The following is a 19,413-nucleotide window of genomic DNA, read 5'->3' as shown; positions in this document are numbered from 1 at the left end:
ATCACAGTTTGGCACTTGTCCAAACTGACTGTTCACGCTCTGCCTGATTAATCATTGTTATTCACTTCACCTGTCAGTGGTTTTAATCTTGTGGCTTATCTGTTATCAACTCAATGTCATTTCACACTTAAGAGTAATGAGCATAAACCTGTAAAGTCTTACCCAAATCTAGGCTAGTCTCTCTTCTCCTAGTGTCATGTTATTTTTCTGTTATGGGTTTGTGCCACAGAGCTCCAGGGTCCTGGAGGTTCGAGTCCCACTCCGGGTGACTGTCTGTGGGGAGTGTGGTGTGTTCTCTCTGTGTCTGCGTGGGTTTCCTCCGGGTGACTGTCTGTGAAGAGTGTGGTGTGTTCTCTCAGAGTGTGTGGCAGCGGTTGGGACGGAAAACCGTTTCATTGAGCATTTACTGATGAAATTGAGGGATGGGAACGGAGAAGACCCTGTGACTCCCAGTGGCGTTTACTGTTTAGAAACGGAGCTAACTAGCTTGGTTGCAAACGCCTAGCCTTTGACCGACATGTTTGTTTTATTAGCACAGGTTCATCGCTGTGTAATTATCACCCCTAATTCTGGGTTCCAATGATCCCGCTCGGAGCTGACTGATACGGCAACTGCTTTGTCAGCTGCTTTTCTCTGGTGCTTTTATCTGGGGTCTTTCCTTCATTTTTTATTGCTACCTTTTATTGCTGGTGTTTGTAACCTTGCTACTCAAAGGAGAACATTTACAGGGCTAATTGCGTGGAGCGGGGAGGTTAACATCAATGTGGGGGTTTCACTAGTGTGACTAAAATTGCAGTGCAATAGAGCGTGAGTTCCATGTTATTATAGTGCATTCTTATTATAGTGCATGTCTCCTCTACCAAATAGCTGAGGTGTGGTGAGTAGACTGTTACAGACGGGCTGTCATTGGATCATCAAAATGGGTACTGCACATTGACGTTGGTTGAGAACACTTTTGTGGTAAAACTGTATAACAATAAGTGAAAAAGTCAACTGATCTTTTCCAGTGATAAATAAACAGCATGACATTTGCATTGGAGACATTTATTTGAAAAACACAATTATGAAATAAAAATTCCAAATGTGTATTCACAATCTTCAGAAAGAGTTTTCTTTCCTTTTTAATAGTAATTAACAATATGGCGTCACAGTGGCGCAGCTGGTAGTGTCTCTCTCACAGCTCCAGGGTCCTGGAGGTTGTGGGTTCGAGTCCCGCTCCGCTGACTGTCTGTGAGGAGTGTGGTGTGTTCTCCCTGTGTCTGCGTGGGTTTCCTCCGGGTGACTGTCTGTGAGGAGTGTGGTGTGTTCTCCCTGTGTCTGCGTGGGTTTCCTCCGGGTGACTGTCTGTGAGGAGTGTGGTGTGTTCTCCCTGTGTCTGCGTGGGTTTCCTCCGGGTGACTGTCTGTGAGGAGTGTGGTGTGTTCTCTCTGTGTCTGCGTGGGTTTCCTCCGGGTGACTGTCTGTGAGGAGTGTGGTGTGTTCTCTCTGTGTCTGCGTGGGTTTCCTCCGGGTGACTGTCTGTGAGGAGCGTGGTGTGTTCTCCCTGTGTCTGCGTGGGTTTCCTCCGGGTGACTGTCTGTGAGGAGTGTGGTGTGTTCTCCCTGTGTCTGCGTGGGTTTCCTCCGGGTGACTGTCTGTGAGGAGTGTGGTGTGTTCTCTCTGTGTCTGCGTGGGTTTCCTCCGGGTGACTGTCTGTGAGGAGTGTGGTGTGTTCTCTCTGTGTCTGCGTGGGTTTCCTCCGGGTGACTGTCTGTGAGGAGTGTGGTGTGTTCTCTCTGTGTCTGCGTGGGTTTCATTCCGGTTAAAGGAACACTAGGTAAAATGCACTGTACAGAAATCAATGGGGAGGAAGAGGGAGGCGATATGGTTTCCTAAACCAAAAGTTACATAGTGTTGTTTCTGCAGTACTGAGCCCAGAGTAGCAATGACAGAGCCCCTGTTCTCAACAAAAGAGCTCAGCTCAGTGAAGTATCACAATGATTTTAAAGCTGTCATTTTATGGTACAAAATATTACATAGTGTTCCTTTTAAAGCATGAGACACAGCTGAAGAGTGAAGCATGGGAGGCATATGTAGAGCAGTGTGTGTGGAGAGGTGCACGTGGAATTGTTTGTGGCGAGTGTCCCAGGTCATCTTTTAAAGGGGATGAGAGTAGGGAATGCGATTGCATGACGCCTCTTTTGTTTTGGAATTGCACTGCTCTGCAACGAATATTTATGTCAGCACCAAGTTACTAAAACCCCAACCTATGTTTGTGCCACTCCCTCACAAGTCTGCACCACGGCCTTATGCCTTATTTCTGCACTTGTGTGTCCAGGAAAACAGAGCTCGTAATGTTTTAATGTAATGAATAGCACAATACACACCACGCTGTTGTGACTGGGTACACAGAAATCCTTATTATGCATCTACACTTACAAAAACACCCCAAACGTCTTTCCCACAGCTGTCGGTGGACTGCTTCGCCACTTATTTCTACAGATCATTTCACAGGCACTGGTTTATTGATAAAGGGGTTTACAGTCAAGGCAGTAATTACATTACCTCATCTGCAAATGTACAAGAAAGTTATGTCAGTCATGAAAGGCATGAAAATACGAAAAACGACCTACAGTAAAATCTGCATCACTATAATGGCACTTTTCCACTGCATGGAACCAACGCGACTCGACTTTCCACTGAACGAATCTGGTCCTGGTCCCTGGAGCCAGACACTTTTTTGGTCCCTGCTCGCGGCGGGTTCCAACCGAGCTGAATACGTACTAAATGGTGACGTGTAAACCCTGCAGAGCGCTGATTGGCCAGACAGACCTGTCAATCACCACGGAAGCTCACGCTGAGCTCATTCAAATCCAGCACAAACACACCGCATATAAAATCAGCTTTCACATTTATTTTTATCGGACTCACAACGGCAGCTCGTAACTTTCCCGTTAGAGATGGTGTTTTGCGACGTCTCCAGCTCCATTTCGTGGAGAAGCTGTGCTAGGGGAAAAGCAACAAGCTTTAAGCGAGCCGAGCCGTGCGGAGTCGAGTAGAGTCTGACCCATGAAGTGGAAAAGCACCATAAATCTCCAGCTTGACGTGTTTCAGAAGCGAACACAGGCATCCAATGGATATTTAAAATGTGCTGAAATACTGATGTAGAATCACTACTAATATGTAAATAAATCAGCACATTTTAAGTACACTTTGCTTTTCACAAGGGGTGACACATACAGTGGTCATGAAAAGTGTGTGTGCGTTGTAAAAAGAGACTGTCCAGCAGCCTTCAGGTGTCCACGTTTGGTGTGTGTGTGTGTACGTTCTCAGAGGCCTTGTGTGTGGTGAGAGGGCTTGTGTGGAGGAGAGATGTGGTTGAAGTGAGGGGAGTGTGAGCCACTGAGACGCTGCTGGAGCTCGAGCTGTTTTCGGCGGCCGTTTCTGCGAGCTTTCCTCAGAGAGCGCTTCAGCTTCTCCACCCGAGACTTCAGATGCTCGTTCTTCTGTTGCAGCTCCATCACACGCTCCTGCAGCTCCACCACCCGCTCCTCCTCCTCCAGCAACACCTGCTGTACCGAGGAACACAGCAACTAGAGAGAGAGAGAATTTGAAACTTATATAATACACAACTAACAACACAACATAATAAAATAAAAGCAACATGCCCTGAGGGATTCCACCTACATCAGAAGCTAGGCCACGATTGGTTAAAAATTGATTTAATTAGGTTGAAATTAGTCAGAAACTACACCCAGATTGTAGGGATATATCATGACTGGTTGGGAAGCTAGACACTGATTGGTCAGAAATGAGGCACTAATTGATGGGAAGCTGGACCCTGATTATTGGGAAGCTAGTGGCTGATTGGTCAGAGGCTAGGCCTTAATTGTTCAGAAGCTAGACTCTGATTGGTGAGAAATGAGGCACTAATTGATAGGAAGCTGGACCCTGATTATTGGGAAGCTAGTAGCTGATTGGTTAGAGGCTAGGCCGTGATTGTTTGGAAGCTAGACCCTGATTGGTCAGAAATGAGGCACTAATTGACGGGAAGCTGGACTCTGATTATTGGGAAGCTAGTAGCTGATTGGTCAGAGGCTAGGCCTTAATTGTTCAGAAGCTAGACTCTGATTGGTGAGAAATGAGGCACTAATTGATAGGAAGCTGGACCCTGATTATTGGGAAGCTAGTAGCTGATTGGTCAGAGGCTAGGCCGTGATTGTTTGGAAGCTAGACCCTGATTGGTCAGAAGCAAAGCCCTGAAAGACTTATTATTAAAGGCCATATCAGTGCAGCCTGGTCAAATCCATTGTTGTGAGACTGAAGGCCTTTTAACACACGTCACGTTTTGAAAACACGCATATTTACGTCTTTCACACAGAGTCTGCAACTGAAGGACTGTGACCCTGTGTCAGATTTTGAATTAGAACTCGTTCTATTTTCTGGATGCGTTCAAATCAGGCCGACCTGGTGTGAAGGTTCCGCTGCATGAAAAATTGCATTTGGTTTTATTTTTTTGGGGGCGAAAACATTGTACTCGCTGTGAATAGGCCTTGAACGTCCAGTGGGGATTTTTGGAGGAATGCAGGTCAAACAGCAAAGTGATGGCACCATCATCCCCAGCTCCTGTCAGCCCCATTACTTCCCCTTCACTACTGCCTTTGATCTGTGGGCCCCCAGCACAGACGAGGAATGAGAAATGTTTATAGAATATTAATTGTTTGTGTGTGTGTGTGTGCGCACTATGGTCAGGGGTCAGTGCTCCCTCTGAGGAGAAGAGGTTCACTCAGTGACCAGCCTCATGAAAAACATCTAGACTAATACTACAGGATTTTCTAAAGGATTTTTCATATTCTTTGGCAAAAAAAACAACATAATTTGGCATAATTTGCAAAATGGCTGTTCCTCAAAGGTCAGGACACCCTCAGGACCCCCACAGAGCAGGTGTGATGTGGTGGTGGATCATTCTCAGCGCTGCAGTGACACTGACGTGGTGGTGGTGTGTTAGTGTGTGTTGTGCTGGTGTAGAGTGGATCAGACACAGCAGTGCTGCTGGAGTTTTTAAACCCTGTGTCCACTCTCTGTCCACTCTGTGACACACTCCTCCCTCGTTGGTCCACCTTGTAGATGTAGAGTCAGAGACAGTAGCTCATCTGTCTCTGCACAGTGTGTGTCGCTCGTCCTCTAGTCCTTCAGTAAAAACTCCAGCAGCACTGCTGTGTCTGATCCATTGAGGGTGAAAAGACATAAATTCATTTAACTACTTCCTCTGCGTAACTGATGTGCCTTGTGTCTTGTCCTTTCCTTGGGAGCCTGGGAAAATACCTTGCCACAACTAATCTCACATGGGAACAGAGAGAGAGAGAGAGAGAGAGAGAGAGAGAGAGAGAGAGAGAGAGAGAGAGAGAGAGAGAGAACAGCCACCTGCTGGACTACTGTCTAAACACAACCCGCACCGCTGTAAAAACAAACAGGGTGCAACAACAACAGCACCCTCTGCAAGACCGTCCAGATTAGAAACACGGGCAGGTGGCATGCAACCAGCAGAGAGCTGGACGTCACACACACACACACACACACACACACACTATCTCACACACACAAGCAAAACAAACAAATCGTCACTGTCAAAGAAAATAAACACATCTCCAAATAGGAACTTAACCAGATAAAGACCTGCTGTTCTCTCTAATATAAGTTGTTTAGAGAGATTGTAAACTAAGTTGCCAATTCTTTGTGAAACTTTCACCCAACATCATCTAAATCCTCACAGCAATGTTCCAGCATCTGGTGCAAATCCTCTCCAGAAGATTAGAGACTGGAACTACAGCAAAGAGAGGAGGGTAGCAGCCTGGTCTCAAGGTGAATTTGAGAAAATGTTTCTTACGGTGCTGATTCTGTAGCTTTTCTTTGGGTACATAAGAGTGTTAGAGTTCGGGGGGGGGGGGGGGGGGGGGGGGGGTAGTGAAACAGCACCCCCAGTGGCCTGGAGCTTGGTTAGTGAATATAAAATAACTACAAGTAATCAAGAACCATGACGTATGAATGTTTTTTCAGACGTGTGGGTTGAGTTCCTGTTTGGTGCACAATGGTTCACAGAAGACAGAAGACGAACAGATGAATGAATGAACGAATGTTGGATTTGCAGGTGTCCACAAACGTTTGGGAATTTAACAGGTATTTGAGTTAATGAACTAGTTACCACCCAGTCCTTTCCCCAACTTAGACGTCAACAGTTCCCTCAGTTAACTCTGACTCCCCCTAATCACACACAGCACCCCCCCCCCTGGCAGAGAGAGAGAAGCACGAGCGTCCTCTGAGACTCATGAAGCCAGCTACTTCTTCTTTTCATCTTTCTGCTAAAACAAAGCCTCTCAACAGCAACACACTTGGAGGAGAATGCTAACTGCTACAGAGAAGTTATACTCCTATATCTCCTATATTAAACTCATTAATAATCAGTTATAGCACATAGCAGAAAGAAGAACAGTGACTTGTTGTTTGCCAAATAGTGAACCCTCATTCATCTACAGTTAAGCCTCGGATCTTGCCAGATAATGACAAGTTATAAGACACTTTCAGTATGAGACAAAAAAGAGGTCACTGTCGCCGTTTCTATCTCTGTGTTAAAAATTATTATTAGTGACTTTCATTCATTCATTATCTGTAACCCTTATCCAGTTCAGGGTCACGGTGGGTCCAGAGCCTACCTGGAATCATTGGGCGCAAGGCGGGAATACACCCTGGAGGGTGTGCCAGTCCTTCACAGGGCAACACAGACACACACACACACATTCACTCACACACTCACACCTACGGACACTTTTGAGTCGCCAATCCACCTACCAACGTGTGTTTTTGGACTGTGGGAGGAAACCGGAGCACCCAGAGTAAATCCACGCGGACACAGGGAGAACACACCAACTCCTCACAGACAGTCACCCGGAGTAAACCCATGCGGACACAGGGAGAACACACCACACTCCTCACAGACAGTCACCTGGAGGAAACCCACGCAGACACAGGGAGAACACACCACACTCCTCACAGACAGTCACCCGGAGAAAACCTACGCAAACACAGGGAGAACACACCACACTCCTCACAGACAGTCACCCAGAGGAAACCCACACAGACACAGGGAGAACACACCACACTCCTCACAGACAGTCACCCGGAGGAAACCCACGCAGACACAGGGAGAACACACCACACTCCTCACAGACAGTCACCCGGAGGAAACCCACGCAGACACAGAGAGAACACACCACACTCCTCACAGACAGTCACCCGGAGTAAACCCATGCGGACACAGAGAGAACACACCACACTCCTCACAGACAGTCACCCGGAGAAAACCTACGCAAACACAGGGAGAACACACCACACTCCTCACAGACAGTCACCCAGAGGAAACCCACACAGACACAGGGAGAACACACCACACTCCTCACAGACAGTCACCCGGAGGAAACCCACGCAGACACAGGGAGAACACACCACACTCCTCACAGACAGTCACCCGGAGGAAACCCACGCAGACACAGAGAGAACACACCACACTCCTCACAGACAGTCACCCGGAGTAAACCCATGCGGACACAGAGAGAACACACCACACTCCTCACAGACAGTCACCCGGAGGAAACCCACGCAGACACAGAGAGAACACACCACACTCCTCACAGACAGTCACCCGGAGGAAACCCACGCAGACACAGGGAGAACACACCACACTCCTCACAGACAGTCACCCGGAGTAAACCCATGCGGACACAGAGAGAACACACCACACTCCTCACAGACAGTCACCCGGAGGAAACCCACGCAGACACAGAGAGAACACACCACACTCCTCACAGACAGTCACCTGGAGCGGGACTCGAACCCACAACATCCAGGCCCCTGGAGCTGTGTGACTGCGACACTACCTGCTGCACCACCGTGCCGCCCTGTTAATGACTTTAATAGTGAAATTAATAAACGTGAAATAAACAGGTTTTTATGCCTTTTTAAATGTTGTCTTATTTTAAAATGGTACCAAATTATCTCCTGTGTTCAGATGATGGACACAGTGGAAAATAACAAGAATGGAGACATGTGTTTTTCCTGGATAGAGCGATGAGGCCAGACAGGTCAGAACACACCAAGACGGCTCCCAAACACTCGAGGTGGTCCTGTTGCTTTGTTCGTAGGAGGCATTCAATAATGTTCAATTGCTTATTTTTCTTGAAAATGGAAACGGTGTGTCCTTCCTGTTGTGTGTGTGTGTGTGTGTGTGTGTGTGTGTGTGTCTGAATGTGACTTTGCCGGTCTCCTTTCAAAAGCCAAACACAGCCTGTTGTGCGCAGTGGTCCAAGCTTTGATGAAAAAGAAAAAGAAAAAAAAAAAACACCTGACTCATGCGTGGTCAGTGTGGAGGGACAGAGTGGTGGACAGACGGAGAGGAAGAGCAGCAGGGGGAGGAAGAGGAGGCACAAAGAGCAGATTACGACACACACGAAACACTCCGCCAAGTCCAGCCAAGCCATGGAGAGAGAAACAGACCGGGGATATGAGAGACAGGAAAGAGAAGGACACACGGTGGGAGACGTGGTGGATGGTGTTGAGTGATCACTGTCTGTCTGTCAAACTACTTATCTGTCTATTCATTCATCCATGAGTCAGCAATGAGAGAGAGAGAGAGAGAGAGAAAGAAAGAAACGACTGATTACGAGATGGAGTCAGAACCAGAGTCAACTTTAGGATACTTTAGACCAAACACTGCACATAGAGAGAAAAAGAGTGAAGAAGCACTGAAACTTATGATGACATGCTCTCTCTCTCTCTCTCTCTCTCTCTCTCTCTCTCTCTCTCTCTCTCTCTCTCTCACTCACTGTTAACGTAAGTCTATCCCTCTTTTTCTTTTTCCCCACCTATGAAAGATAACAAAAGCCTTGAAAGTCCCTTACAAGCAAAATGGGGAATCTCTGGACCTTGGGTAGAGCTGAAAAGAAGTGAAAATAGAAACAAAATTTAATGATGTACAGCATTGTGCAAACGTTTTAGGTGCCAGAGATTATGAGATTTAAAAGCTATTTATCTGAGCAGTATGTCATGCCCTGGCCCTGTCCTGTGTCTGTTTTCCCCACCATGCTGTAGCACATGGCTCTGTGTGTTATTGTTCCTGTCTCCACCCTAGTCCCGCCTTAGCTCCGCCCTCTCATTTTGCCTCCTTGTCTTGTGATCTGTCCCAGGTGTTCCTTGTCTGTGTTGTGTATTTAAGTTCCTTTGTGTGACTGCTACTTGATTGGACATTCCTCTTCCCCTTCAAGTCTGTTTGTGTATCTCTCTCTTGTCCCTGTCTCCTTCAAATCTGTCTGTTTGTATCGCTAGTCAGTCTTTGTGTTTCTCTCTTAGTCTGTCTGTACTGTTCACTCTGTTTAGCTCTCCCTGTCTAGTTCTCTGTCTCTGTTCTAGTGTCTCTGTCTCTGTTCTAGTGTCTCTGTCTCTGTTCTAGTGACTTTGTCTCTGTTCTAGTGTCTCTCTCTCTGTTCTAGTGTCTCTCTCTCTGTTCTGCCCAGTCCTGACACAGTACTAAAAACAAACAAACAAAACAACAACAAATAGCACTCTCCATTAGAAAAAACCCAATTACATGACTCCAGTGTGATCCTCTGTGTGTGAATGTGTTTAACTTTGTCCAAGTCTCTCCTCGTGGAGTCTGTATTATTTGAGGTGATCATCCAGTACCTAGTTTTAGTGGTGAATTAATAATGATTTTAAATAATGTGCTGTGGATTTAACAAATTCATCCAAATCAAGTAGAATCTGAACAAAACACTGTTCTTCAAACTCACTCTCACCCACTGCTTTATAGAAAAACATTATCTTATATTTCTTACTTGTTTTATATTATTATCTGGTATTTACTGGGATTATACATAACTTTATACAAGCCCCACGCTCACTGAGAAGCATTAGTTTAAATATATATCATTATCTTAGGGGCCTAAGACTTCTGCACAGAACTGTACATGGAAAAAAAGCATAGTTTGTTTGTTAATGTTTATAAGTTACAATTTATACAATATTTATTCTACAATTTCCTTTGGGATCGATAAAGCCGTGGGGAGCCGTGGCCTAATGGTGAGAGACGAGGGCTTATGATTGAAAGGTCGTTGGTTTGATTCCCACAAGCGTCGGGAATGAAGGAACAGCACTGTCCTCCTCCCTCAACATCCACGGCTGAGGGGCCCATGAGCAAGACACCGAACCCGCAACTGCTCCCCGCCGTTCTTGGTGTGTGTTCACAGCCCCTAGTTCACTGGAGTGTGTGTGTGTTTTCAGAACAAGCTCAGCTGAGTGTTGTCTGTTACTGAGAAAAATAAGAAGGAAATGGACGAGGGTTAGTTGTGTCTGCTTAAAGAATGCACCTGTGTGTGTGTGTGTGTGTGTACCAAGACTATATCACGTTGTGTGGACCAAACCCTGATTACACACTCCACAAGCAGGTCCCCACAACAGAAATCACATTTAAGGTTGGGTTAAGGTTAGTGTTAAACTAATATTTCTTGGAAAAGTTAATTGGTAAATCTCCACAAAAATGAATGGAAGTCTATGTAATGTCCCCACAATTCACAGATACAAGACTGTATGTGTGCACGCATATTAAATCCCATTCTTTTTTAATAAGAAACACAAGAACATTGGGCGCTGGAGGCTACCCGTTACAAATGACTTAATTTCCCTCTGACAGATTCTACGAGGGCAGTGTTACTTTTTCATGTGTTTTAATCTCCATCTAATTCACAAGGGTTTAACCAAACTGTTCGAGACTCAGCCCTTCATTTCACATCCTATTATTCTTTTATTGCTGTGTTGCTCCTCTGCTGGGAATCATATCCAGCTAATAGAAGGTGTTTATGAGCCTGTTTACACCTTGCAATAACATTTCAGTTTGCATCCAGTTCAGAACTGCATCAAGCTCCTGAAGAACTTAATGCTGTCTCTGACACTCACCCCCTCACACATCAGTGTCGGCAGGTCACCGGTTTCCCCTCCTTCGACCACCTCTGGCATGTACTGACCACCACACACGGAACACCCCAGAAGACAGAGTTTTGGAGATACTCTGACCAAAAGTTTATGACCAGCACAATGCAGCCTTTGCCAAAGTGGCTCAGATCGAGTGCTGGGCGATGTGAGCGCAAATCAATATCACGATTAATTGTACATTTTATCACGATTATGATTCTTCAATGATTATTTTTGTTGTTGTATTTATGACCCTCAAAGTTCAGTGACTCCAATATGCTCCAGTGTTAAAGCTGGGATAGTTTTTCTAATGTCACTGGGAGCTTGTTTTCGGAGCACTGTTTATATTTGGTGTGTAATTGTGCTTTGTTCAGCGTCGTCTTAATTAAAGTCAAAACAAAGTCCAAACCACAGACGCTGTGTTTTTCTTTGATACGAGCTCCTCGAGCCGCTCGGTCGGCCTCTGCGTTTAGGTTCTCCTATGAGTTGCTTCCATGTGACAGAATCACTTGACTACAGCGTGGTAGTGTGGTTTAAAAATGGACAGTACATGAACACACACTGGGAATATAACAGAGTTTAAAAAAATGTATTCAAACAATTGATATAATCGATATAGACCAGATTATGTCGATTAGAAGTTCTGAATGTCAATTTCGTTTAGTTTTTGATTAATTGCCCAGCCCTGCTCAGATCCTTACACCGGTCATTTCTCCTGCCTCCAACATCAACTTCAAGACCTGGCTCCCTCCAACCTTTGACAGGGGGAACCTGATAAAAGTTATTGATGTCTCCTGTCAGTGGTTGTAATCTTGTGGCAGAAAGACAGAATTTATTTATCACTGGGTTGTGTTACGACAATGATAACGGAGCATCGTGACCTGAAGCCGAGGTTAGGATTCTGCCTTTGTGCGTGTTCTCAGGCACAAAGTGTGTGAGTGTGTGTGAGGGCTGCATAAACTGTGCTGTATTCTCCCTCAGGTTAGGTCCAACAAGTCTTTTCCCACAGGAATTATCATCTGCACAACAACTCTCATTATCTTTGTTTCCCCCAGCACCCGCTAATCACCTCCACCTGTCCCTGCTCAACACTCACACACAGACACACACACCTACAAGTGATGTGTATATGTGCATGTGTTTCTGTGTGTGTGTGTTTGTGTGTGCGCATGCCTGTGTACATATTATGCATGATAGCATACTTTCAGTTTATTCCAATGTCAGTGAGTAAATCCTAGTGAAGAAACACCAGTCTCACTGGCACTGGCCTAACGTACCTCATCTAGAGCCTTTCAGACACACAGCAGCCCTGAACTCTACTAGATATTACACAGCGGTGATGAACGTGAGAACGCAAATGTCTGAATCAGCCGTATCAGACATTAAACAGGATTTATCCTAACAGCTCTCTGGTATAAAGTGTGGGGAATGTCTGATTAGGGCCATCTGAGAACAGAGCAGGTAGCAGTGGGCGAGGTGGCTTGAGTGTTAAATATATCTCTGACAAATAAATATGACAAACCTCTCACTGAGCACACAGACGCCCACTAGTGGACAAAATTCATATGTTTCATATATTGTTGCTTTCCAAAGAAAAACATTTCTCTGTGGATGTTTAGTTTACTACGCCTGTGTTGCCCTTTATTTATTTATTTAGTTTTTTTTCCTATTATTAAAATGAATAATTATTTGTTGTTTAGTTTAAAAGTGACCAGCAGAATATTAAAATAATGACTATATGAAGAACTTTTAGTTTGACTGCTTTAATTTGGCTTCTACGGCTCATGATGACATCACTTCCTGGTTTACTTCCGGTTTACTTCCGGTTTTATTGTGGACATTATTAAGGAAAATAAAACGTGGCAGAAGTGCATCTCATGCTCTGAATGTAATCCACTTGCATCACAGAGGCATTTCATTTAGTAATAAATATGTTCATTTGTTAAGAGCAGTCAGTTTAAAGGAATAAATACAAGCAGTTGATTTACATATGTGTATAAGCTAACAGCCCTATTAGCAGCTATTGTTGGTGAAGGAAAGTAATATATGCAGTTATGTTTGCAACTATGTACCTTGTGATGTATAATTAAGAGTGCAGACGCTCAATATTTTGTATTGTTTATTTCCTACAGCTTTCACCTGAATGTTAATGAGGAAGAGTGACAGTAAATGGTCAATCTTACTATGGCTCAGTCTTCATTGGCTCGGTTTTAACTTGGTGTTTAGATAGAGTTTTGACACACTGCACGAGAACGCCATTTGAACACAACAGCTGTCCTTCACACGGTGTGAAAATTTCACGATAAACGGACCAATAGAAATGCTCCATAATTACTCTGAATAAACTGACTACCATTGAAAGTTAATACGTGCTTTTTCCTTCTGCTGTCAAGTTACTATTTTTGAGATAAATCCTTTTATTTTCACCCTGCGAAGGACTGGCGCCCCCTCCAGGGTGTGTGGCACCCAGTGATTCCGGGGTAGGCTCTGGACCCACCGCGACCTATGAATGAATGAATGAATGAAGGTTTTTATTTTGGACAGCTAGGTTATTTAGCATATTAGCTGTACAAACATATTTGTAATTCAAACATTCTCCCACTCTTTTGTCATTTTATTGTGACTATTGTCATTGTATTCAATAAAAAAGTGTTAAATCGGCGAGTGAAGAGTTTATCGGGCACTGAGTTCGTTCTGAGCTCCATCAGGAAAAAGCTGCAGAAGACTGTCATGGATTTGTTCTGTTCTTGGGGACAATACTGTGTCCGAAAGTACGTGTGAGTTTGGGTTCAGACCTTTTACAGACGGGGGTTTCGATGTTAACCACCGTGAATGTAGAGTATTGATATCTCATTTTTAGGTTATCTGTGGAATACAATGACAGTTGTGATTTAAAACACTACACAACAGTCGCCATAAAATGACAAAAGAGCAGGAGAATGTTTAAATATTGAATTACAATTATACAGCACACAAAAAAGCTTATTATACATTATATATTTTTCCATGAGGAAGTTATTGGCCATTTAAAAGATACCTAGCGTGTGTGTGTGAATTTAGGCTGTAGTAACATTCAGGCACACACACTTACAATCTGACATCTGTTTAAAGAAGGGGACAGCTGTTTGCGTGACCTCATATCTCCTCAGGCCTTTGCCTCTGACCCACACACACCTGTACACAACACACACTCACACTAAAGCTTGCTGACTGAGTGAGAGAGAGAGAGAGAGAGAGAGAGAGAGAGAGAGAGACAGAGAGAGAGAGGAAGATATACAGCTGGGTGTTTTTCTGACCAGAACCTGGAGAAGGTGAGGGAAGGCTTCCCCAGGGCAGAACAGAGCAGTGTTCTTGTGACTTGTGGAAGTCTGAGCTAAAGGGGATTAGCGTTGGTGCGGTTCAGGATGTGCTCTGTCAGTGCCAGCACCCTTTCACTTCACTGAACTCAGTCTCACACAGCACCGCCCTCCACTAACAGCTCTCTGTCATGGGTGTGAATATACAGAGAGCGAAGCTAATCTTATCAGAGCAACAGAAAGCCATCGCTGTTTGGAAAAGAGCTCTTTTTGATAGCAGCATGTAAAAAGGATCCACAGGTTCCACACATGTCTGAGGCCCATCACCGGAAAGCCATGGACCCCCGGGTGTCTATGAGATTCTGAAATCATTAACTTACTTGAGTCTTACAGAACGGCAAACCTCAAGTGGGCTTAGAATCTCCTGGACTAGCTGGAAATATGGAGAAAAATCACATTCTCCTTCCTCAATATTCAATGGGTGAAGTGCCATTGAGCAAGGCACCAAACCCCCAACTAAGGCTGGTTGCCCAGTACTCTGTGTGTGTGTGATCAATGCCTCTGGCGCAGGGGTAACAAATGTGTCAATTGCAATCAACCAATCAATTGCACCATGGACTTTGATCTGTTGCCTCGTGTAAGTAATGCGAATCAGCTTATTCCCAATTGAAAATAATTATGTCCCAATATTAACCGGGCGACACTCACACACACATTCACTCACAAACTCACACCTGCGGACATTTTTGAGTATCCAATCCACCTACCAACGTGTGTTTTTGGAGCGTGGGAGGGAACCAGAGCACCCGGAGGAAACCCACGCGGACACAGGGAGAACACACCACACTCCTCACAGACAGTCACCCGGAGGAAACCCACGCAGACACAGAGAGAACACACCACACTCCTCACAGACAGTCACCCGGAGAAAACCCACGCAGACACAGAGAGAACACACCACACTCCTCACAGACAGTCACCCGGAGGAAACCCACGCAGACACAGAGAGAACACACCACACTCCTCACAGACAGTCACCCGGAGGAAACCCACGCGGACATAGGGAGAACACACCACACTCCTCACAGACAGTCACCCGGAGCGGGAATCAAACCCACACCCTTCAGGACCCTGGAGCTGTGACAGAGACACTACCTGCTGCACCACCGTGCCACAAACGTTTGGCCATGTGACCTCTGTGTGTGAAATTGTGTGGTCAGTAAATCACCCCCTAGCACTGCGTGGCAAACAATGGGCAATAAGGCAGTCAAAAATGAAGGGAATAGAGCCTCTGTTGTTACTACTCTGGGCTCTGCCCATTCCTTCCCACTTCCCCCTTGATTAAAGGACAGTGCCATTCTTTTGACCAGTGCATAGTTTAATTTGTGACGAGATGGGATTTTGAACAGGTGTGTGCTTGCAGTGTGTGAGAATGTGTGTGTGTGTGTGTGGCTTGCACTGCAGTGGATTTGCGGATTTGCTTCTGATGTGACCCCTGGAGACCCCAGACATTCCAGCTGCTCTGCCCTGAGCTGTCCACATAAAACGCTTAATTTACTTCTTTCTCTCTCATTTTCTCTCTCTCTCTCTTTCTCACTCACTCTCACTCAATCTCTCTCTCTCTCACTCACTCACTCTCACTCAATCTCTCTCTCTCTCGCTCACTTGCTCTCTCTCTGTCTCTTTCTCTCTCTCTCTTTCTCACTCACTCACTCACTCTCACTCAATCTCTCTCTTTCTCTCTCCATCCACCATCCTCCATCCACCCACTCTATCGTTTGTAGTTTTTCTCTCTTGGCCTTCTTCCTCTCTCTGTCTTTTTCTATCTCTCTCCACCTGCTTCCCTTTAGGTAGGTACATCAGACGTGTGTGTGTGTGTGTGAGAGAGAGAGAGAGAGAGAGAGAGAGGTGGACATCTAGGTGGGAGGTCTTGGACGTCAGTGAGTCCGGTGAACCCTAGAAGATCCTCAATCTCCAGCAGTGACCGACAGACCACTCTATATAATTCTATCAAAAGAATGGTGTGTGTGTGTGTGTGTGCCAGTCCTACAGTCTCAGCTTGTGTTTTTCAATACACATTGCACGGCCAAAAGTTTGGGGACACTTGAGGCTCATCCAGCACTGTCGACCTCGTCCACATGTTTCTCCGAATCACTCACTGACTCAACATTGCTGTGAGGGTTTTTATTGCATTCAGCCATGAGAATACCCAACGGTATTGAAGAGAGCTGTGTCACTAAAGGGAACACAGTTCCACTGTTCCACAGTTTAGTCCTAGAGAGGGAGGGGTGGTTGTGTGTGTGTGTGTGTGTGTGTGTGTGTCCTACCCTGTTGTCCTCCTGGTATTCCCACTCCGGGCTGAAGTTGTGGAAGGTGTGTCCGCTGGAGCAGTTGGAGAACTGGAAGAGACTGGAGAAAACGTGGCGGTTTTCTGGAGTGTCGGGAAAGATGGCGTCCTGGAAGTTTATGGCATGAGGAAGAATGTTGTAGTGTTCATCCATCCTGCACGGGAAAACACACACACACACACACACACATATCAGAACATCTGGATATCAGAGTTCATCACTGCTCTGAAGGCCCTAATGTCTCTCTGTTTGTCTCCCTCTCTCTGTTCTTCTATTTCTCCTTCTCATGCTCCCTGTTCCTTTCCATCACTTTTTCTTCTTTCTCTCTCTCTCTCTCTCCTTGTCCCTCACTTCTCCTCCTTTCCTTCTCTTTCACTCTCTCCCTCTTCCTCACATTCTCTTCTCTCTTGGTGTTTCTCCATCCTTCTTTCTACCCATTTCTCACTCCTTTTTTCTCTCTTGCACTCTCTCCCCGTTTCTCCATCACTTTCTTTACTCTCTCTCTCTTTCCCCTTTGTTTATTTCTCCTTCTTCCAGGTGTTCCTTCTCCCTCTTTTCTCTCTCTCCTCTCTTTTAACCATCTCTCTCTCCCTCTCTATTTCTCTCTCTGCTTCTATTTCTCTTTCTCCCTCCCTTCTCTCTCCCATCTCTTTCTCCATTTCTCGTCTCCTTCCCTTCTATCTCTCCCTTCTCTTTCTCTCTATTTTTCTCCTCTCTCTCTCCCTCTATTTTTCTTCTCCCTCCCTTCTCTCTCTCTTCTCCATCCATTCTATCTCTTCCTCGTCTCTCTCCCTTTTTATCTTCTCCTTCCCTTCTCTCTCTCTCTATCTCTGTCCCTTATCTCACTCTCGCCCTCTATTTCTCTTCTACTTCCCTTCTCTCTCCCTCACTTTCTTTCCCCTCACACTCTCTCTCTCTCTCTTTCTCTCACCTGAGGAAGAAGATGTAGGAGTAGTTCTCCATCACGGTGTGTGACTGACAGTGGAGGTACCCGAGGCCGGACACGTTGAGGCGGGATCCCGCGGGGATCTCGAGCATGCTGCCCCACGCCTGATCACACAGCACGTGCAGCTCCGCTGCGTACTGTAGCCCCGCGCGCGCTCCCTCGTCTGGCCGCGCGCTCGTGTCCTCGTGCAGCGCCAGGACGCGGGCGTACAGGACGATGTTCGCGAGCTCCGCGCGGCAGCCCTCACTCAGAGGCCTCCACTCGGCGGGCAGCAGGCAGCACGAGACCCGGAGCACGGAGCACGAGAGGAGCACGAGCAGCGCACGCCACAGCATCCCGAACTAACACACTACACACACTAATGAACACCCGGTTTATCTCAATCTCTCTCTGTCACTCGGTCTGTCTCTTACTCTCTCTCTCTTTCATTCTATACGTCTCCCTCTCTCTCTTTGTTTCTCTCTCACAATTTCAGCTCTTTCTCTCTTTCTTTATGTGCTGTTTTCCTCTCTCTCTCACTCTCTCTCCTATCTGTCACTCACACACACACACACCTCTCCCTCTCTCTCACCCTCTCACACACCGCTCTCTCTCTCTCTCTCTCACACACACCTCTCTCTCCCTCTCTCTCTCTCTCTCTTTCTCTCACACACACACCTCTCCCTCTCACCTCTCTCACACCTCTCTCTCTCTCTCTCTCTCTCTCTCACTCTCTCTCTCCAGGCCTACACAGCAGCCCTTGGCCAATCACAACCCACTAAACTTTTTACAGCCAATCATCATGTCCTTCAGCAGAGGGTCCAGTGGAGCATGTGTGTAATCTGATCTCTTCAGTTTATAGTGAAGATTAATTAAGTCAGACTTATTTAAGCTTAGGTATTTAACCCTTACGCTTAGTCCTCCCTATATTTCAGTGGTCAGAGACCATTCAGGGTTTAATAAGTACAGTCAAGGCCTACAACAGCACACAGCGACCCATCATGGGGCGAGAAGGTCTGAGCCACGTGGACAAGGGTAGAGCATCTCCAAAAGAGCAGGTCTGGTGGGGCATGCCCTGTGCGCAGAGGCTAGTACCTGCCCAAAGTGGTCCAAGGAAACCCCTTTCCTCCAAAGAGTTCAGTTCTCGTTTGTGAAACTAAACTGATGCATTTCCACCAACAAACAGGCCCTGGAACCAAAATGTTAATTTCCACCAACAGCAGGTTCTTCCTAAAATGTAAAATATCCCCTTAAATTCTCTGTAGTTTCTCCTCGACAACACTTAGATCAAATGGAAAGACAACGTCACCTGGAGGGAGGCACGGTGGAGCAGCAGGTAGTGTCTTTGTCACAGCCCTAGGCTCCTGGAGGTTGTGGGTTCGAGTCCCGCTCCGGGTGACTGTCTGTGAGGAGTGTGGTGTGTTCTCTCTGTGTCTGCGTGGGTTTCCTCCGGGTGACTGTCTGTGAGGAGTGTGGTGTGTTCTCTCTGTGTCTGCGTGGGTTTCCTCCGGGTGACTGTCTGTGAGGACTCAAAGCAAGCCAACACTATTTAGTAGTTGGAAAACTGGACCATTCAAACTGACCATTTCCCCCCCTGAGTCATCAGGAGTGTCCTATTTAATGCTGGATACAGGCACAGCCATGCTGCTGCTATGTGACACTGCTGTGTCTGATCCACTCTACACCAGCACAACACACACTAACACACCACCACCATGTCAGTGTCACTGCAGCGCTGAGAATGACCCACCACCACATCACACCTGCTCTGTGGGGGTCTTGACTAATGCAATGAACCACTAATGTGCAATTATTAGGCATTGTACAATGTTCAATGAAATGTGTCTCC

At 46.1% G+C, this 19,413-nt stretch overlaps 1 protein-coding gene across 1 annotated transcript; it reads right to left on the bottom strand.

Annotated features, from left to right (window-relative positions):
- Nucleotides 1-1,671: 1,671 nt before the first annotated feature.
- Nucleotides 1,672-18,047, bottom strand: ccdc3a (coiled-coil domain containing 3a). Its single transcript, XM_066669383.1, has 3 exons — nt 17,571-18,047; nt 16,619-16,793; nt 1,672-3,572 (listed from the first exon to the last, which is right to left on the bottom strand). Exons 1-3 carry the CDS (start codon nt 17,918-17,920, stop codon nt 3,309-3,311), a joined length of 789 nt encoding a protein of 262 aa, XP_066525480.1. The 5' UTR covers nt 17,921-18,047; the 3' UTR covers nt 1,672-3,308.
- Between the last annotated feature and the right edge of the window lie 1,366 nt (nt 18,048-19,413).

The sequence above is a fragment of the Hoplias malabaricus genome, chromosome 4, assembly GCF_029633855.1.
Source record: "Hoplias malabaricus isolate fHopMal1 chromosome 4, fHopMal1.hap1, whole genome shotgun sequence".
NCBI classification, from domain to species: domain Eukaryota; kingdom Metazoa; phylum Chordata; class Actinopteri; order Characiformes; family Erythrinidae; genus Hoplias; species Hoplias malabaricus.
This window is presented reverse-complemented; position numbering and strand designations above follow the sequence as displayed.